This window comes from Python bivittatus, unplaced genomic scaffold (assembly GCF_059951505.1).
Source record: "Python bivittatus isolate LINGU-HERP-01145 unplaced genomic scaffold, Pbiv_v1 ctg000220_np1212, whole genome shotgun sequence".
NCBI classification, from domain to species: Eukaryota; Metazoa; Chordata; class Lepidosauria; order Squamata; family Pythonidae; genus Python; species Python bivittatus.
In genome coordinates, this window is record NW_028277048.1 from 30,461,668 (window position 1) to 30,483,569 (window position 21,902).

The 21,902-nt window shown below is 42.1% G+C and overlaps 1 protein-coding gene across 9 annotated transcripts in view; it reads left to right on the forward strand.

The window, feature by feature from the left end:
* The window catches only part of KMT2D (lysine methyltransferase 2D), a 109,285-nt gene that overhangs the window by 66,581 nt on the left and 20,802 nt on the right, over nt 1-21,902 (forward strand). For all 9 annotated transcript variants that reach the window (XM_088138239.1, XM_088138237.1, XM_088138233.1 and 6 more), the window contains 9 exons: nt 339-462; nt 6,431-6,521; nt 6,923-6,986; nt 8,506-8,738; nt 9,311-12,361; nt 13,395-13,538; nt 16,819-16,983; nt 20,434-20,590; nt 21,340-21,421. In XM_088138239.1, the coding sequence (XP_087994365.1) occupies nt 339-462; nt 6,431-6,521; nt 6,923-6,986; nt 8,506-8,738; nt 9,311-12,361; nt 13,395-13,538; nt 16,819-16,983; nt 20,434-20,590; nt 21,340-21,421 (4,111 nt within the window). The remainder of the gene's footprint in view (nt 1-338; nt 463-6,430; nt 6,522-6,922; nt 6,987-8,505; nt 8,739-9,310; nt 12,362-13,394; nt 13,539-16,818; nt 16,984-20,433; nt 20,591-21,339; nt 21,422-21,902) is intronic.

Genomic DNA, 21,902 nt, shown 5'->3' on the forward strand with positions numbered 1-21,902 from the left:
GTCATGTGGTGAGTTCAATTCACTCCCAGATTAGAAATGATAGCCTGAAGCCACTGTGGACTGTATATTGGGGGTGATGTTTGTTTAGGTTTACCATATATGGACAATAGAAATCCAGGTGATCACTAAGTGGCAGCGAAGAATTGGAGTTTAATATTTCCAGCAAGTCTTTGGCAAGGAGTGGTTTTCCAGTCAATCAGCTATTCAGTTTAGTGAAGTATGCATTAGATCGCAAATGCTTTAATGTTGAGATAACAGCAGTGCATAGACTCCTCATGTCTTGGTCTCTTTTCTCTCTGTTTATACCTCCTACCTCCTGTCCCCATGTGCTTGTACAGATCTAGATAAATTTGCTACTGAGGACATAATGGATCCCATTGCCAAAGCCAAGATGGTGGCTCTAAAGGGTATCAAGAAAGTCATGGCACAAGGCAGCATTGGGGTTGCTCCAGGCATGAATAGGTAAGCAGCTCCAGGCATGAATAGGTAAAGAGCAAGCTAGAGCACTGATGGAGCAGAAGGTTTTGAGGCAGGATTCCCATGTAACAGTGATAGCAGTTGCTTGACATGGTTTGAGCTTCTTCCTCACCTTTATTATCAAATTCAAATAATAAATTTTATTTTCATTCCTGCCAAAGATAGATGATAGGTCTGCCCCAGCCCTCCTGCCTGAGTTGATATAGTAGTCTGGTGCCTCCTAAACTGGAACTTTTGGGTGCTGTGCTCCAGAACAAGTTGAGAAGGGCCACTCTGTCATAAATAGCTGAGTGTCTTTAATTTTCATTTGATTACTTGTCTGCTAGAAGAGAAAAAGTAATATTAATGTTTTGGAGTTAAAGGAAGTGGCTTTCTGGTGATGGCTCCCAATGAGATCTTTTCATTGCAATGATGAAAACATAAAAAGGCAACTTCCCATTTGTCCCCCACTCCTAGTGTGTTTATTCTTTTTTTTTTAAAAAAAGATGTATTTATTTCATTTAACAAATTTTACAGAAAGAAATCCAAAAAAACAAAAAAGGGAGATAAATATATGAAAAATAACAAAAATGCCACAGTCAACTAACTACTAAACAATCAAAAAAATTAAAATGGCGGAAATGATTGTGTGTGTGTGTATCATGTAATAACCAAATATCAAAAAAGTTTTAAATCTACATTAAAGAAGAAATTAATGATTCTCTAACAGTAGAAAATGTCATAAAATCTATGTCAAAGAAGAATATAATTAGTCATTTTTTTAAAATTGGTAGATAAAATTATCTTTTCAAAAGCAGATACGTTACACATCTCTTGAATCCAATTCTTAATATCAGGAATATTACTACTATTCCAATTTCTCAAAACAACTTTCATAGCACTACCTCAGGCCCAGTATAACCATAAGTCTTAAAAAATAGTCACATTCCAAAGTTTTGGGACGTAATTTAACATAACATTAACATCTTTAACATTAAAAAAAATTTCCATCAATTTACTTGCATACATTAAAATATCATTCAAAAAAGATGTCAGTGATTCACAACACCAAAGCATATGAGTCAGTAACCCCTCAAATTTTTTAATCACCAACAAAGAAAATCTGATGTCCATCCTTTCCAGATTATTCTTTGGGCTGTGAGGTAAATTTGAAATAAAATCTTTTGATATGTCAGTTTTATTCTTAAATCCACTGAAGCAAATTTAACATTTTTTAAGACCTGCAATCATTGATGTTTCATTATCAGGTGTTCCAATTCTTTAATCCATGAGCCATAAATGTCCTTAATGTCAACTTTAAAAATATTCTTTAATTTTGGATTGAAAAACAATGTGGGTCTAATTCAGATATCAACTCCGTCAAGTACAATAGCATCTCTGGTGTCTTAAGGGCAGCCAAAGCATCTGGTCCATATTGAGCTGTTAAAATATGGTTGAGCTGATTATATCGACTACATTGTTGTGAGTTAGGAAAGTAACATTCTATTTGAAGTTGAGAATTTTTTAAAAAAATAATCATTACAAAGTACTTGATTTAAAGTATCCATTCCAGATTCCACCCACAGCTAGCAATAGAACATTTGCCCGCTATTTTGAGGTAGAATTTTTCCGTAAAGCCAAATATTCATGCGCCTCACATCAAAACCCAGTCTATGACCCAAGCGGGCCGAAACATGTTTGTCTGCTTGCAAACCTGGAAATTAAACACCCTTTTTGCTATATGTTGACCCCAGCAATTCCAAGGAACTTCTTCCAGCAAAGCCCACAAGATTGATATTCTACTAAATGTTCATTCCACATAGAGATAGCTGATAAAATATAAGCACAATGATAGTTTTGGAAATCTGGTAAATTAAAATCATGCTTATGAGATAATCTGAATTTAGCTAATGAAATCCTAGGTGGTTTATTTTCCCATGTAAATTTCCTCAATAATATATCTTTCCAAATAAAATATTTGAGATTAATTTTGGGATATCTCTTAATACATAAATTAATCATGGAACAATATTCATTTTAATAACATTAACTTAATTCCACCAACAGTGGAATTTTAATCCATCTATTAATGTTTAACACAACCTTTTCTAAAAAATTTAACATACTCAATTCCAGACATTTAGCAATGTTTAAGGAATATAAAATTTCAAGCACTTAATATCATCTGTTGCAGTTACAAAACCTCTTTACATTATACTGTTGAAACTTCAGAACTTAAAGAAAGTAAAAAAGACTTACTCCAATTAATCTTATATCCTGAATAGTTAGCAAAATGTTGAGTGACCTGTATAAAATTTGGCAGTGAAATAGTTAATTATTTAAAGTTGCTAAAAAATCATCAGCATATAGAAATAATTTATTTCAAAACCCTCCAAAGTGATGCTTGTAATGTCACTAGACTGCTTAATAAAAATTGCTAAGGGTTCCAGAATTAAATGAAAAAGCAAAGGGGAGAGTGGACAACCCTGACTGTAACTCAAATGCATCTGAAATAAATTGGTTTTTTATCATTCATTCCCAAGGTTGTTGATAGTAAATTTCTATCCATTTAATAAAATAAAATAAAACAGGAACCCATATCTGCTCATTTGCTTAAGAAGATTAATCCAAACCATATTAATGCTTTTTCGACATCTCAAGAAAGTCCATTCTATCTCGAACTATATCCAAAGCATCAATTAATAGATGTAAATTATCCAATCCTTCTTAATAAATCTGGACCAAGAGGAATGAATTATACAATGCATTTGGAAAGTATTCAGACCCCCTTCACTTTTTTCAATTTTGTTATGTTGCAGCCTGATACTACAATTGTTGAAATTCATTTTTTTTCTCATTAATCTACACTCAGTACCCCATAATGACAAAGTGAAAACAGAATTTTAGAAATGTCTGTAAATTTATTAAAAAGGAAAAACTGAAATATCACATTGGCATAAGTATTCAGACACTTTACTCAGTACTTTGTTGAAGCACCTTTGGCAGCAATTACAGCCTCGAGTCTTTTTCGGTATGACGCAACAAGCTTTGCACACCTGGATTGGGGGATTTTCTACCATTCTTCTTTGCAAATCCTCTCAAGCTCAGTCAGGTTGGATGGGGACCATCAGTGGACAGCCATTCTCAGGTCTCTCCAGAGATGTTCAGTAGGGTTCAAGTCAGGGCTCTAGGACATTCACAGAGCTGTCCCTAAGCCATTCCTGTGTTGTCTTGGCTGTGTGCTTAGGATTGTTGTCATGTTGGAAGGTGAACCTTCAGCCCAGTCTGAGGTCCCGAGCACTGTGGAACAGGTTTTCACTGAGGACATCTCTGTCCTTTGCTCCATTCAGCTTTCCCTCAACCCTGACCAGTCTCCCAGTCCCTGCTGCTGAAAAACACTCCCACAGCATGATGCTGCCACCACCCTGCTTCACTGTTGGGATGGTATTGGGCAGGTGATGAGCGGTGCCTGGTTTCCTCCAGACGTAACATTTAGAATTGAAGCCAAACAGTTCAATCTTGGTTTCATCAGACCAGAGAACCTTGGTCTGCATAGCCTGAGAGTCCTTCAGGTGCTTTTTTGCAAACTCCAAGCAGGCTTTCATGTGTTTTGCACCGAGGAGAGGCTTCCGTCTAGCCACTCTGCCAGAAAGCCCAGATCGGTGGGGGGCTGCAGTGATGGTTGTCCTTCTGGAACTTTGTCCCATCTCCACCCAGGATCTCTGGAGCTCAGTCAGAGTGACCATCAGGTTCTTGGTCACCTCTCCTACTGAGGCTCTTCTCCCCCACTTGCTCAGTTTGGCTGGGCGACCAGCTCTTGGAAGAGTCCTGGTTGTGCCAAACTTCTTCCATTTGAGAATTATGGAGGCCACTGTGCTCTTGGGAACCTTCAGTGCAGCAGAATTTTTTTTGTAGCCTTCCCCAGATCTGTGCCTTGCAATAATCCTGTCTCTGAGCTCTGCGGGCAGTTCCTTTGATCTCATGGCTTTTGCTCTGACAGAGTATGCATTGTCAGCTGTGAGGCCTTCTATAGAGAGGTGTGTGCCTTTCCAAGTCATGTCCAGTCAATTTAATTTACCACAGGTGGACTCCAGTCAAGATGTAGAAACAGCTCAGCAACTATCAAGAGAAATGGGAGGCACCTGAGCTAAATTTCAAGTGTTGTTGCAAAGGGTCTGAATACTTATGCCAATGTGATATTTCAGTTCTTACATTTCTAAAATTCTGTTCTCACTTTGTCATTATGGGGTCCTGAGTGTAGATTAATGAGAAAAAAAAATGAATTTGAACGATTGTAGTATCAGGCTGCAACATAACAAAATTGAAAAAAGTGAAGGGGGTCTGAATACTTTCCGAATGCACTGTATATAGTAAAACCTTCTGAGGTTGCCTGGCCAATGAAACAGTTAATACCATTGTATCAACATTAACGATTGAGGTAGGTCTATAATTTGTACAAAATTTAGAATCTTTACTGGTTTTCAAGATCATTGTTATAAAAGCCTCATAAAACAATACAGGTAATCCCCAAGTTAAGAATACCCAGTTTACAGACAACCCATAGTTAAGAATGGAGCCTTAACAACAGTTTGAGTTAAATACATAATTATTTGAGTTAAATACACTTTGGTTTGAGTTTACACAATGCTACTTACATACTATTATACAATAATACTGTTTCAGTTTACATTCAAATCCGACTTAAGGACAGACCTTGGGAACGGAACTTGTTTTTAAACTGGGGACTACCTGTAGTGGTAATTCACCTGAGTTTAGATTCATTATACACCTCTAACAGTACAGGAGCCAGCATATCTATAAAGAACTTACACCATTCAACTGGGAAGCCATCCAGACCGGGGGCTTTCCCATTTTTCATCAATTGAATCATCTTTAATATCTCTTGGAGTGACAGAGGAGTTCTCAAAATATCAATATTGTCCTGTGATAATGGTTGAATATTAATTTGACTCAAGAATTGGTTAATATCATATTGATTAACCTTATCCAATTTGTATAGTGATTTACAAAATTAAAAGCTAGCTGTACGTTGGCTAACAAAAACATTATAAAGTTTGTTCGGTAGGATTTTGTTGCATTGACTGAAAAACTTTCTTTAGTTCTGTTATCCATCTGTTGATAATGAAGATTTCTAAATTTCCTTCACCTAGCAACATAAGCAATGATCTAGATTCTTCTGTTGGCCTTATATGCATCCCAGACTATCTAGCTGAATTACAATTGAAGTCTAGCTGAATTACAATTAATTAAGAAAAAATTGTAAAGTTTGTGGTCTAATATATGTAGGAAAATTGTTATAGTATCACATAACAGAAGTATTAAAATGCTACCCATTAACTATCATTAACATTTTTAAATTGAAGAGTTAATGTAATTGAAGCATCATCTGATATAACAGTCTTAGAATCTAAAACGCAATCCAATAAAAAACAAAATAAAAAAATAATCACAAAAAAAATTGTGTCATAGGAAGTAAACGTATAATCCCTGGTGGTGGGATGAAGTTTACGCCAAATATCTACCAAATTAAATGTGTGGAAATAAGCATGAAACATTTTCCAATTTTGATTATAAATACATTTTGGGTAGGATATTCCAATCCATATAAAAATCAAAGGCATGATTGAGATCTCCATCAAGAATTATGAAGTCACATTGAATTTTGAAAACGAAGTGTGTTTCTTGGTTTGGAGAGGCTTACTTTGAAAGACTGTCTTAAAATCGAAACGCTCTGTTTCCTAGTCCAGGGATAAACTCTGGATATTGCTGAAATCTAGCTGCCATCAGCCCCACACAATGTGGTCATTAGTGAAGAAAGATGGGAATTGCAGTCCAAAAACTTATGGAAGGCCAGATGTTGCCCATTCAGTCCTAGACTAATACTAGCTGTATTCATTGTATTTATGTGGTATCTTCCAACCCTCCTCCTGCCCTGCATCCTTCCTCCTTCTAGGCAACAAGTCTCCTTGCTGGCTCAGAGGTTATCTGGAGCCTCATCTTCATCTGAAATGACAAACCACATTTTACCTGTAACTGGAGGGCAGGTGAGCAGCGATTGGCAGGCCATGTGAGAACCCCATTTCCCAATTTTCTGTTGGTGGGTTTAGGGGGAGTTGAGGTGATTCAGTTGGCAGGGTTTGGCTAGACTAGCTACAGAGTGAATAGGAGGTGCAGAGAAAAGTGGTCTTACCTCTAAGAGACCCAATGTGCCATAGCAGTTTCAGTGGCTGATCAGGACTGAGGAAACCCAGATTCAAGCTCATTTTTAGCCATGAAAGTTTATTAAGTTACTCTATCTCAGGGAAGAAAGTATAGAGAAGAATTGGAGGAGGGAGGGTTTTATGTATCCCATCTTGAGGTAGTTTGGGTATAAATGAAGTGACTCCTATAAAATATAAATTAAATAAGGCTGCATGTAGTTCTTATAATTTAAAATTCCTTACAGGAGCGGAACAGTGATCCAGCACAGGCTCGTCCAAACCCTCCAACTTTTGCTCAAGGCGTCATCAGTGAGTAGCTGGCAGTCTAGGCTGGGTTCTTCTGGGTTGTGCTTTTCTTTAAAGTCTCTTCTTGCTCATCTTGCATACAATACAGTCATGTGCTGAGATCGTTTTGGATTGCTTAATCTGGAATAACTACTGCTTTCTGGTTCAAAACACAATTTCTGTGCAACATAAATATTTCTGTTCATACATGCGGAAGGTTGAGACAAAAGGCTAGCAACAGTATTATTTTGTTGGTGGCACAGTCGGCCAGATGTTTAGACTGGATTTGGCATTTTTATCCGCCTACTGAATCCTTCCCAAGGACCTGGGATAGGCAGATGTTGTTGTTTGATGGTGTTAAAGGTATTGTCGCAGGATGTAAGCCGGTTGGTCATGTTAAAAGCAGCTTACATCCTGTGTTAAATCCATGTTCTTTCAGCTGTACATAGAAAGACAAGGAAGGTCTGGGTGGATGCCATTCTCGGAAATAACCAAGAAAGTCATTTTTAAGGTCCCACATCGGTTCTCAGCAGAGCCTAAGCTGTCTTCTGGGAAATTTATGAATTCTGAAGTAATGGACCAAATTGGACATACTACATATATACTAAAGAGAAAATAAGGAACTGTTTGGAAGCATAGTTCCTAATCTTCATTTTTATGTATTGTGTCCCCAATTGGTATAAAAGCAGGCTGTGAATATTTTTCAAAACTGGCTCAAGTCTGCTGAGAAATAATATGTAACCTTGAAAATGACTTTTGTAATTCAGTCATGTTTTCTTTTTTAGTCTACATGCAATTGATAGATCCACAAGTAACTGTAAAGCACTTACTGGATGCTAGTTGGCGTACTAAGAAAAGGGGGAGAGATGTCTCTCTTCTTTAGCACTATTGAATAAGTAGTTTGTTTGCCAGTACAAACAAGTACTTTTAAGGGCAGCTAATTTGTGACATTTCCAGAGCACCTTAGTTACCCACAGATATGCCTGAATAGGAGAATGGCTTGCACGCAAACTGGACTGTCACATTGCACTGCACAGTAATGTAGTTTGCTAAATTCTGGCTTAGCATGAAACCTGGCATTGTAGCTTGGTAGCCAGGGTTTATCACTTAATACACTGTGTAAACCAGTCATTATAACTTATTCAAGAAACCATGTTTTAACCAAGACTTGCCATAATGTATCTTGTGACTCAACAATATTAGGGTGATAGAGACAGCAGCACATAATACAGTATGTTCATAGTTTTTGTGTTCCTTCTTTGTGACCCTGAGATATTAATCCCACTCATGTTGCTCAGTGCTTTTTCTTTATCCATGTTCCTTACTGTTCCTTGCACCAAAAAAACAACAACTATGGAATCTGAAATAGAGAAAGATGGAAGGCTTTGATATCAAACAAGCAAATGTGCTCATCCTGTACTGCTTTCTGCAGTGTTCAGTCTTGACTTGCTACAGAAGTTAGCACTTTTTTCCTGCGCAAGGTATGATTCGTAGGCATGGCTCTCCAGCTACCAAAATCATTGTCTCCTATTCTCACCTCCAGATGAGGCTGATCAGCGTCAGTATGAAGAGTGGCTTTTCCACACCCAGCAGCTTCTCCAGATGCAGCTAAAGGTGCTGGAGGAGCAAATTGGGGTGCACCGCAAGTCCCGCAAGGCCCTGTGTGCTAAGCAGCGGACAGCTAAAAAGGCTGGCCGTGAGTTCCCTGAGGCCGATGCTGAGAAGCTTAAGCTAGTAACCGAGCAACAAAGCAAGATCCAAAAGCAGCTGGATCAGGTATGTTATCCGAGCCAGCTTGGATAGTATTGGGTCTCTGTGTACATGAAGTTCTTAATTTGACCAAGAAAGTTGCACATGTGTGCATGTGTCTCTATATGTGCACATGTGTACAATATTAGCAGGCCTGGGATTATTTATTCATTTATATTTTAGTTCACCCAATAACCAGAGTTCTCTGTGAAGTTTAAATTGTGGCTAAAAGTTCATTAAAGATAATCAGCAAGTACGGAAAGAGAGCAAGAATAACTCTCTTAGTTGACAACTCTAATAGTTGACTTGTTGTCTCTTCTGGAGTAAGTGGCACTAAAAGAGGAAGAGTGGGAGTTTGAACAAATTAAGGTAAAGATTGAGATGTCTGGTAAGAACAAGGAGGGGGAAATTGCATAGTGAACGGGGGCAGTTGCTAGGCGGAAGAGCGGGCAGAGATGATATATTTGCAGGGAGGAGATTAGGGTTCAGAGTGATGCAAGTCTCTATCCTTGATACTTCAGAGCAAAGTTGCCCTCTCCTGGCGAAGAGAAGAAGATAAGCAGTGAATTCCTTCTGATGTTCTCTTTCCCATTCAACAGGTCCGGAAGCAACAAAAGGAGCATACCAACCTCATGGCTGAATACCGTAACAAGCAGCAGCAGCACCAGCAGCAAACTTCCACAGTCATGGCCCTCAGCCCCTCCCAGAGCCCTCGTCTCATGACCAAGCTTCCTGGCCAGCTGCTTTCTGCTCACGGCCTCCAGCAGGGGGCGCAGGGCTTGCCAGGTCAGGCGGGGGGCCTGCGCCTCCCTCAGGCTGCACCCGTGGCAGTGCAGCAGGGCTTGCCATTCATGAGCCAGCAGCAGTCACCTTTGCCACCACCCTCTGGGGCCACTACTGCCAGCAGTTTCTTTCCTGGCAATCGCCTGTTGCAGGAAAGACAGCTGCAGCAGCACAGGTTGCAGCTGGCCCAAAAGCTACAGCAGCAGAACCTCATGGGACAAATGACAATGCAGCAGCAGCAGCAGCAAGGCCTGATGGGACAGGTGTCTGTGCAGCAGCAGCAGCAGCAGCTTCAGCAGCAAGGCCTGATGGGACAGATATCTGTGCAGCAGCAGCAGCAGCAGCAGCAGCAGCAGCAGCAAAGCACAATAAGCCAGTCTGGTTTGATGGGTCAGCCGCCACCACCTCCACCCACACCACAGCCAAACCAGAACCTGCTCCCTAAGCAACCGGGGCTGCTGAACAGCCAGCCAGGAGCTGTGGTCCAGCAACTCTCTCCGCAGCAGCAGCAGCAGCAGCAGCAGCAGCAGCAGCAGCAGCAGCAAGTTATATTAGGGCACTCGATGCTGCAGCAGCATCAGGGTGTGTTAGGCCATCAGGCTGCCCAGAGGCCAATGCTGTTGACTCCTCAGCAGCATCGGGCCCTGGGTTGTCCTCAGCAGCTGGCCCAGCAGACTCAAGGGATGATGGGGCACCGGCTCCTTTTGTCTCCTCAGCAGCAGCAGCAGCAGCAGCAGCCGCCACCGCATCAGGCAGGGCTCCTTGGCCAGCAGAGGAATTTGCTGGGCCAGCAGCAGCAGCAGCAGCAGAATCCTGTAGCCCAGCACCAGGCGCTCCTTGGCCAGGGGCAGGGGCAGGGGCAGGGCACGCAGCCAGGAATGTTGGGCCAGGCCGCTCAACCAAGTGCCCTTAGCCAAGGGCAGGGAATAGCCGCTGAGCCTATCCAGCACTTTGCACAGCATGGGTCTCTGAACCAGCCGCTGCACTCAAGTCAGGGAATGCAGCCAGCCCTGCCAGCGCAGCAGCAGCAGCAGCAGCAGCAGCAGCAGCAGGGCTTGGCTGTGAAAGAACAGCAGGGAGGGCCAGAAGGCCCCGGGGTGCTTCCCCAGGAGGGAGCGGGTGGTGTACTGCAACAGCAGCAGCAACTTCGGCCCCATTTAGGAGGTCAGGAGCTGGGAGGGCAGATGAATACCCCTGAGCAGCAAGGGGTGCCCAGCCACGGAGCCCCTCTGCAAGAGCAGTCCTCTCAGCTGATGCTCCAGCAGCACGGGGAGCCACAGAAGCAGCCAGCCGACATGGGCCAAGCACAGCAGCTTCTCCTGGACTCTCAGCAGCAGAACCTGTTGGGTCCTCTGCAGCTGCAGCTGCAGCAACAGCAGCAGAACAGTAGCCTACAGCAGCAAAGCAACCACCTGCAACAGCCCCTGCGGACTCACCCAGCCATGGATAGTATCCTGCAGCAAGAGGCGTCTTCTCAGCAGCAGCACCATCACCATCAGCACCGGGATGCCACTCAGCCTCCCCACTTGCTCAACCAGCAGATGGAGCAGCAGAATCAAGGGCAGAACAGCATGGCTCCGCAGCAGAGGATTGTGGGCCAAAGCCTAGAACAACCTTCTAAAGGCTTACCAGGCCAGCTTGCTCTGCAGCAGCAGCAGCAGCAGCAGCAGCAGCGCCTTCAAAGCCCAGCTGGAACCTCCAAAACACCTGGGTTGACAATGTCGTTGCAGCAGCAGCAGCAGCAGCAAGGCATGATAGTCCCACAGTCATCACCCCAAGGCCAGAACATCCTGGCCAGCCCTGTAATGGGTCAGATCCGGGCTCAGCTTCAGGGAGTCATCTCTAAAAATCCACAACTCCGGAACCTCACTCCTCAGCAGCAGCAGCAATTGCAGGCTCTGCTGATGCAGCGGCATCAGCAGAACTTGCTGCAGCAGAACCAAGCATTGCGACAAGCCAGCCCTTATCCAGGGCAGGCACAGGGATCGCTTGACCAGAGCCGGCCGGCTGCTCCACAGCTTCCCCTCCCCGGCTCCATGGGGCAGCAGCTCCCAAGGCAGCCCCCTCTTGCTGTATTCCAGATCCGTCCAGAGCAGGGGTTTGCTGCATCTGCCGAGCAGCAGAAGGTCCCAGCGAACCAGCAGGTTGCCACCAGCCCTCACCAACAGGGGCCCCCAAGGCTTCCTACTCCTCAGGCTCCCTCGGTTCCCTTGAGCATCGCTGGCATGGCCTCTCTGCCGCAGCAGCAGCCCAGCCCTTCAGAGCCAAAGAGACCATCCCCATTGCTCCTGGCTAAAAGCCCCGAACAGCAGCCAACCCCCAGCCAGAAACACCAGCCAACCACTCCCAGTCCCCTGCTCTCCCCTGACCCGGCGCCTTTAGTTCCCAACACAAAGGAAACAGTTCTTGGCCCTGGTAGCCTCAGAGACTCCGAGGGCCCCACCAAAGTGCCCATGGAGCCAGTAGCAGTCAATGGGCAGGCGGGGAAATTGGCTTCCTTAGTCGTGGGAAGAGTTTTGCCCCTATCAGGAGACCCTCCCCTTGTTTGTATCAAACAGGAACCCAAGGAAGAGGTGGCCCAGTGTGCCCTGATGAGTAGTCCCCAGCCAGTCAAGCGGGAAGCAAATGGGGAGCCTGTGGCACAGGCTGCTGTTGCTGCTGCTGCAGCGGCAGCAGCAGCGGTGGCGGCATCCACTAACAGTAACAGCCTCAGCCGCACTGAAGCTGGCCACCTCTTGCTGCAGAAGTTGCTGCGAGCCAAGAATGTGACGCTGGGGACTCAGCGCTCGGGTGACGTCAACGGACACGTGGAAGGCAAATTTGCTGGGACAGAGGGCCGATTGCAGATGGTGCCAGATGTGCGAGAGGTGAGTGTAAAGGGAAAGGGAAGAGCAGTTGCAGCGGTCACAGAGAAGCAGATCTCAGCTTCTGACCCTGCCTAGATTTGTGATGTTACCGTGGCTGCTGACTACCCGAATCACAGACGGGTATCATCAGAAGGCCCATCCCACCTACCCAGTGGCAGAGAAGGCAGAGTTGTTTTTTATCCTGTGGAATGGATTTCACTAAGAATCCAAAAGCATAGCTCACCTTTTTGACTAAGAAATACTTTATAGAGAAGAGAGACATGACATGGTGCCATCCTTAGCTTTTGGGTATCGCTTCTCTCCCACTGGCTAGATTGGACCACTCTTTTATTATTGCGTGGTTAGCAGCCACAGTAGGTGGAGTGATGACATCACTAAAAGGGGCTGGGGTCAGACTGTCCAGAGCCGCCCGCCCTCCCCCCCGAAATAACTTCTTGATTGATTGCTTTTGAAATTTGGTAGTGTGACTTCTCTAGTCTGCAAATTCTAGGTGGTCACACGAGGCTGCAGGTTGCCTCCTTCTGCCTTTTTTGACAGGCTTCAAAGAACATTGCCTTTCATTCTGGACTTGAAGTAACATGTTTCTGTCCCTTATAATGTGAAAGAAAAGGGCTTTCTACCCTTCACCTGGTAACCATTTTACATTGGGATGAGGAGTCTAAAATCTCCCTTCCCTGTTTTTTTTTTTAAAAGTATCTTTCCTCCACGTGGTTGAATGTGTAGATTCTCTAATAAACCAGCAAGCTGAGATGAGAGATTCAGCATAGCCATCTGCAGTGTTTTGCTTCTGGACACGTGAGGAAGCAACATTAAAAACACCTTCTCTTCACCAGCAGTGTAAAATAGTGCTGCCCTTCATTTTGTCCCTCCTGCTCTGGCTTCTTGGTCCTTTTGCTTGTGACTCACCTGGCCTGACTGAGGTGGGGAGGGTTGAGGAGGTGAGCTTTGCTAGCTCCATGAATGACTCTCCTGGGAACTTGAGCAAGTTTGCCAAGGGGTAAAATGGACTTGTGCCTGCCTCTCTCCTCACCAGGATGCACTCTCAGCAAAGAAACCTCCCCCACCGAAGCCAAAGCGATCCCAGAAAGCTGGGGAGCGACTTGTCAGTTCCCGCAAGAAACTGCGCAAGGAGGATGGAGTGAAGTCCAATGAAGCCCTGATGAAGCAACTAAAGCAGGTACAACGCATTTGGGCTTCTGGCAGAAAGGCTGAACCAAAACTGAGTGTGTTTGTGTGTTGTGTGAAAAAGAACACGGCAACCTTAACCAGATAAATAGGGCTTTGTTTTTCTGACTGTGATCACATTTTTTTTCCTGCTAGTATTTGTGTCATCGTTAATATCTGAACACACTGAATATACAATATTGACTTGTTGATATTATATAAGCAGAGCAGCTAAAGGTATGTTAATTAATACAGTAATTAGTAGTCAGCACACTGACTTTTGGCAATTTCTGAATTGTCTCTTGATGAAATTTGGGAAATTATTCTAAAATAAATTTTGTATAAATTTATAATTGGATTTGCCACTCTCTTAGTCCTGGGAACAAATTACCATTTTAACTTGGGAATTCTGTTTTCTCCCCTCTTCTTTCTATTCCACTGCATGTAGTGGGATTATTCTTCTAAACTCAAGCACACCCCCAATTTTTCCTCATGTTTTTAATCCATTTTAAGAATCTAACAAAACATGTTGATTATTTTCTGTCTTTTCATTTGGGGTTGATGTTTGGTTGGTCAGTGTTTGATTTTGAAAAAAGAATACTGGAGCAATACAGTTGAAGCCATTTTGCAAATCAGTTTGCTTTTCGTTGCAAACTCAAAAATTACATCTCCAAATATCTGAGGCCATTTTCCCTTATTATTTCACCCTTAATAAACAAAGTAACAAACAAGGTGGTTTAATAAATCTTGCACTAGAGTAGAATGCCTGCAGCTTTTGCTGAGTGTTAGCTTAACGCATCTTTCAGCATAACGAGGCTGTACATACTTCACTGTCATGGTTTTAGGACACAGACCTGAAAACTTAAATCTGATTTTAGGAATTATCCCCTACTTTTTGTAATTCATCTTCTGAATGTGAGATGCTAATGATGATACATTACCATTTCATTTCAAAGGCATTAGATTGGAATCTCATAATACATTTGGCAATTCTCATCAGTTACCACATATGCAGCCCTGGAATTGATATTATTTTTAACTTGTAATCCATATCTCTAATTAACATATTGTTTATACTTTAGGTAGTCAACATGAAAGATGGGGGAGGAATTCATAAGAGGAAAACAAATTTTTTGAAAGATATGTGAGGTGTTTACTACACCTAACTAATAAAGAGTGTACTTTTCCTCCAGCTATTATAATTGTTTTTTTCTTTACCATAACTGATTGCTGCAAAGAAATAATGGCAGTATCCTTCCACACCCAAGTGGCTTCCTTATACAGGTAGACCTTGCTTAACAGCTGCCCTGTTTAGTGACCATTCACAGTTATGATGGTGCTGAAAAAGTAACTTTACAACCAGTCCTCGTATTTATGACCATCGCAGTGTTCTTGCAGTCATGTGATTGCCATTTGTCTACTTCACAACTGGCTTCCAACAAGCAGAATCAATGGAGAATCTGACAGTAAAATTACAAGTTGTAGTCATGCGATGTCTCGCTTAATGACCCACGGTAACTCACTTAATGACTGAATGGGAAGTGACGTAAGTCCGCCGTGGTCACATCATGTTTGCTTAGCGACTGCATCACTTAGTGATGGAGTTGCCAGTCTCAATTGTGGTTACTAAGCAAGGAATACCTGTAGATGGAAACTTCCCAGGTAGGGAGTACAGGGGTGCCATGTGGTGGTGGGGGAGTCCTAGGAGGGCCAGCGCAGGCAGCGCACAAATTAGGGGAGGGGGGTTCAAACGGTCACTGAACAAATGGTCGTAAATCAAGGACTGCCTGTATACATATTCATTTTAAATATTCATTAAAATCCTCATGTGTTATTGAATGGGTAGCACGTAAGGGATATGAAAATTGTTATACGCCGCCCAGAGTTGCTTTGTGTGAGATGGGCAGCTATATAAATGTGATGAATGAATGAATGAATGAAAAAGGAGCATTACAAGAAGAGAAATGAAACAGGAAGTTAAAACTTTTGTTCCCTCCATTTCTTATTCATTCCTCCCCAGATTTTTATGAGGAATTACAGACGCTAAGCATAAATTGCTTTTTGCTAGAGTAGGCTATGCACAAACATGTCTACAGCAAAGGTATTGAAAATCAATAGAGTCTCAGGACCAGATTATTTTCTTATAGAATAATATAAGGCAGATGTAGATAAATTGCTTCCTAAATGTGTAAACATTTATCACAAAGTATTTGAATCTGATGTTCCAGTTTCTTTTAATGAAGCTTATATTACTATAATTTCTAAATCAGAAAAAATACCATAAATGTTGGGCTAATTGCAGAATTAAGCTAGTATATGGAATTCTTTCTAATTAACTCCAAAAATAATAGTAATTGTAGTAGTAGTAGTGATGATGATGATGATGATGATCCTGTTCAACCAGTATTTATTTGTCATAGAAAAGGAGTTGATAATTCTGTGCCTCATATTTATAGCCCTTTTGATTTTAAAAAAAGTCAATACACATTTTTCATTCCTTCTAGATTTTCTTTTCATACAGATTTCTTATTGTAGCTCACCATTTTATATTCTTTTTAAAAAATATATGTGAAAACAAATGGTGTTATGTCTCAACCTTTTTTGTAGGAGAATGTTCTGCAACAGGGTACTCTCCTTTTCTGTCTGCTCTGTGCTTAGAGTCCTGGAGGGGGTGTGATTTTGGTGAAGTGTGGATACATGCCAGCAAGTGATACAAATTGTTTTGTTCCCAGAGAACGTGTTGGTGCTCATTCATAAGCTCGAATCTTCCATATATAAATAAAATAATGGATAGATTTGGAATCCTTTCTGGGTATAATATCGGGAATAGAGACAGCAGAAACAAGTCCTAATTTAGCTGCACAAGCATACACTGTCTTAGAGAAAGACCTCAGCTGTTTTGACTATTCTAATGTAGCTTCTTGTTGCCTTCAGCAAAATCTCACCAGATCTGGATAGTTTGGATGCAGGGAAATATGTTTTCAGAAATCATGCAGGAGCTACGTAACCTCACGATTTTGTCCCAGTAAAGCAGTGTTTCTCAATCTTGGGAACATGGCTGGCTGGGGAATTCTGGGAGTTGAAGTCCGCACATCTTAAAGTTCCCAAGGTTGAGAAACACTGCATTAAAGTAACAGGAGAATAAGCCTAGATAGCCACTAGATCTTCAGGCCCTGTGAACTCGACCTGTTCCCTTTCACAGGTATTTCATATCAGAGGATTCCTCTAATACAGTCTGCAGGATGTGTCAGCATATAAAGAAGCATTTGTTTGATTCAGTTCTTTCTCCTCAGGAACTCTCCTTGCTGCCTCTGATGGAACCAGTCATCACTGCCAATTTCAACCTCTTCCCCCCCTTTGGAAGCAGCCCGATCAATGGCAAGAGTCAGCTGAAAGGCTCCTTTGGTAATGCCGCCTTGGACAGCATTCCGGATTACTACTCACAGCTGCTCACCAAAGTAAGGCCAGCCCTGTGGTATTTCCTTTTTTTCTTTTTAATTAACTGAATACCAAAAAAAAACCCAAAGTAAAAGAAAACACCAAGTTATGAAAAAGGGGGGGAAAGCTAAAAAATGAAAAATGCTCATATAGTGACAGACACACATTTATCAGTAAATTGAAACCACGATTCATGCTACTTAAATATGATACGGAGACAGAACAAATAAAAAATGGTATGATAAAATGGATGCGAAATTTCAAAGAAGCAATAATGGTGGATCAATGGGAAGAGATATGGGGAAAAATCAATAAAATTTATACCAAGGTACAATCTGAAGGAAAATTGGTACAAAATGTTCTACAGATGGTATATAACTCCATCCACAATTGCCAAGCTGAATCTATCTTATAACAATACATGTTGGAAATGCCAGAACAGAGAAGGAAAGTTTTTTTTTATATGTGATGATTGTGTAAAGAAATCCCAAAAGTACTGGAAAGAAATACACCAAAATGTTCTGAAAATAAAATTTGAATTAAAGCTACAAATATTTTTGTTAGATATGATCTCAGAGAACATACAGTCAGGTCCAGAAATATTGGGACATCGACACAATTCTAACATCTTTGGCTCTATACACCACCACAATGGATTTGGAATGAAACAAACACAATGTGCGTTAACTGCAGACTGTCAGCTTTAATTTGAGGGTATGTACATCCAACTCAGGTGAACGGTGTAGGAATTACAGCAGTTTGCATATGTGCCTCCCACTTATTAAGGGACCAAAAGTAATGGGACAATTGGCTTCTCAGCTGTTCCATGGCCAGGTGTGTGATATCCCCTCAGTACCCCAATTACAATGTGCAGATAAAAGGCCCAGAGTTCATTTCAAGTGTGCTATTTGCATTTGGAATCTGTTGCTGTCAACTCTCAAGATGAGATCCAAAGAGCTGTCACTATCAGTGAAGCAAGCCATCATTAGGCTGAAGAAACAAAACAAACCCATCAGAGAGGTAGCAAGAACATTAGGCGTGGCCAAAACAACTGTTTGGAACATTCTCAAAAAGAAGGAACGCACTGGTAAGCTCAGCAACACCAAAAGACCCGGGAGACAACGGAAAACAACTGTGGTGGATGACCGAAGAATCCTTTCCCTGGTGAAGAAAACACCCTTCACAACAGTTGGCCAGATCAAGAACACTCTCCAGGAGGTAGGTGTATGTGTGTCAAAGTCAACAATCAAAAGAAGACTTCACCAGAGTGAATACAGAGGGTTCACCACAAGATGTAAACCATTGGTGAGCCTCAAAAACAGGAAGGCCAGATTAGAGTTTGCCAAACGACATCTAAAAAAGCCTTCACAGTTCTGGAACAACATCCTATGGACAGATGAGACCAAGATCAACTTGTACCAGAGTGATGGGAAGAGAAGAGTATGGAGAAGGAAAGGAACTGCTCATGATCCTAAGCATACCACCTCATCAGTGAAGCATGGTGGTGGTAGTGTCATGGCGTGGGCATGTATGGCTGCCAATGGAACTGGTTCTCTTGTATTTATTGATGACGTGACTGCTGACAAAAGCAGCAGGATGAATTCTGCAGTGTTTCAGGCAATATTATCTGCTCACATTCAGCCAAATGCTGCAGAACTCATTGGATGGCGCTTCACAGTACAGATGGACAATGACCCGAAGCATACTGCAAAAGCAACCAAAGAGTTTTTGAAGGGACAGAAGTGGAATGTTATGCAATGGCCAAGTCAATCACCTGACCTGAATCCCATTGAGCATGCATTTCACTTGCTGAAGACAAAACTGAAGGGAAAATGCCCCAAGAACAAGCAGGAACTGAAGACAGTTGCAGTACAGGCCTGGCAGAGCATCACCAGGGATGAAACCCAGCGTCTGGTGATGTCTATGCGTTCCAGACTTCAGGCTGTGATTGACTGCAACAGATTTGCAACCAAGTATTAAAAAGGGAAGGTTTGATGTATGATTATTATTCTGTCCCATTATTTTGGTCCCTTAACAAGTGGGAGGCACATATGCAAACTGTTGTAATTCCTACACCGTTCACCTGAGTTGGATGTACATACCCTCAAATTAAAGCTGACAGTCTGCAGTTAACGCACATTGTGTTTGTTTCATTCCAAATCCATTGTGGTGGTGTATAGAGCCAAAGATGTTAGAATTGTATCGATGTCCCAATATTTCTGGACCTGACTGTAAATGAAAAGTATCATAATTTATTAAGAAATATGCTGACAGTAGCAAGAATCAATCTGGCACAACATTGGAAAAGAAACCTTGCCATCAATATAGGATTGGGAGACTAAAATGGCAGAATATGCAGCAGTGGAAAAAAATGACTCTATACATTCACAGCAGAAGTCTAATCAAATTCAAGCAGGAATGGATCTCATATACAACATATCACACAGCATGGCTAAGCTAAGACACTTAGTATATGGTTTTTGAAGAAAGAGAGAAACTGTTTAAACAATAATAGTAACAACAGAATGATCCAAATAGAAATGAGTAACAATGTCCAAAGTAAAGTATACAGACATTCAAGTAGCAATTAGTGGCATTTCCCATGTTCTAGAGCAGCTGGTTCAATTCTGCCTAATAATTTTTTAATAGTTGCGCATTTATACATGCGCAATTAACAAAACAATCTTTAATCTTAAAGAAAAAGATTTTTTAAAAATCAAAAGTACAAACTGAAAGTACAAACCAGTTCTGCCTAATAATGACAAACACTCAATATGGGTTTGATCTGCCCTGTACCCCAAGATTCTCCCTATCTGTCAATAAAGGAGAATTGGTGGCCCTTCAGATGTGCTGCACTGAAGTCACTAGCCTCCTTTGTCATGGGCCAGAGCGGATGAAGTTGCCGAGAGTTTAGTTCTTTCTTAAACTTCTATTGTAATCTTGGGAAGGGCAAAGAGAAGAAAGGAATAGTATTTTTGTTGGGCTATGCTTGAAGAAGTGGGTGCAGAGAACTAAAGGCTTGCATGTGTTTCCAGTCAGGGGTAAATATCATACAATCCTGCTCAGTAACTATTAAACAGAAAAAGTTTTTTTAAAGGGAGGGATGTAGAGTGGTGGACCAGGCCTCCAGGCAAGAATAGTTGGCAAATCTCCATGGCCACGATGATCACTCCTAAATCCTGAGTAATCTTTAGGCCCTGAATTTCAGCTGGGTGTGGAAGTCTCTAGGTGCACCTTTGCAAACTTGACAGTTTTTTTTAAAAATCATGTTTTAAAATGTGTTCATTTCTTTGCATTACTTATAAGCTGCCTCATAGCAATTTTGGGGTGGCTGAATGAGTAAAAGAAACGATGGAAATGCAGAATGTGTGGGGGCAGTCCATCAGATCTCTGCAGCTTTGGAAATGAAGGCAGGGGGGAAACCAGGTAGGGGACAGTGGTGGATGTTGATTCCTCTGTTCTCTGTCTAGAACAACTTGAGCAACCCTCCAACACCACCTTCCTCACTGCCCCCTACACCCCCACCCTCTGTGCAGCAGAAGCTGGTGAATGGCGTTCTGTCTTCTGAGGAGCTGACTGGGCAGTCCAAAGAGCCAGAACTACCCCATGAGCCTGAAGGACAGAAGGGTAAGAGCTATTGCTGAGTATGGGTGTTATTGTCATGTTCTAAAATATTCAGGGAGGCACTTGAATGCTGTAGCATGGTGGATATTCACCATGTTCTGTTCCGTATCTGGGTGGGAGATCACCAGGAGCTTCTGATTTTAGTCTTTATAGTGGAGGAGCAGAAAAAATTTAATGAATTGGTTCAGCAGAAGGTGCTGTGATTCAGAAAGGTTTATCTTGGCAGTGAACTGCATTATAAGCAACAGAGCAAACGTTAAGGCAAAGTTGGTAGGTCTGGAGAAGGCAGAGACCAAGGGTTTTGAGGAGATGACCGGAAATGATTTTGTACATGTTGAGCCCTGAGAAAAGTACCAAATAAAGAGCATTTATAAATTGCTGTTATGATTTTTTCAGAAACAGTCTTCTTCAGAGGATCCTTCACTTATTTTTATTTACATTTTATAAGACATGTAAAAAGGAAATATATATGTAAAAAAAGATAAGCAGTGGGCAACTGGAAAATAAGAAATGATTGCAACTTTCTGAAACATAAATGGTGGTTTATCTCTTCCCGGTACTACCACCGAAAAGTCCTTATTCTTGCTTGCCATTTACCTTTTATTTACCGATTGGGGGAGAATATAGAAAAAAGGCTCCTGATGTAAGTTAGAGCAGGACAGGGCTGTGAATTCTCATGCTGTAGGCATGGTTAATGGCACTCCTGGGGCATCCTGACATTTGATGCTTTCTTTCTTATCCCATATTTGCAGATGCTCCCCCTGTGGAAGTGAAAAGCTTAGATCTCCTTGCAGCTCTGCCTACCCCACCACACAACCAGACTGAGGATGTCAGGTGAGAATACAAGTCTGATTGAGCAGGAACCCAAAAAACAAACTGGAAAAGAAAACCTGTTTAGCTTTGTGACATCCCAAATCTTCTCCCACCTGGTTGCTTCCAGATGTGTTGCTCATTAATTCACACAATTCCCAACTAGTGTAACAAAGTCCATACATCTGATATGAAATTAGGGAAAATTGCTTTAGTTTATAGGAAGCAAATGAGAACTAGTGCATAATCTTTTGAACTTTGAAAACGTAAACCTTCTTTTGGGGGGCTTTAGCCTTTTGTCTGGGTGTAGATGGAGCCCATTGCTGATTTACTACAATTCGCCCAACTCCCTATCAATAGGTCCGCATCTATATTCTTCCCACCCCTAACTTTGGGAATGGCAAGTTCAGCTGGTATTCCCCAGCACTCCCATAATGTCCCTAAATCACTTTCATCAAAACTAAGCAGGAGCAGAAGTTTCCTAGATCGTGTAACCATTCTCCAA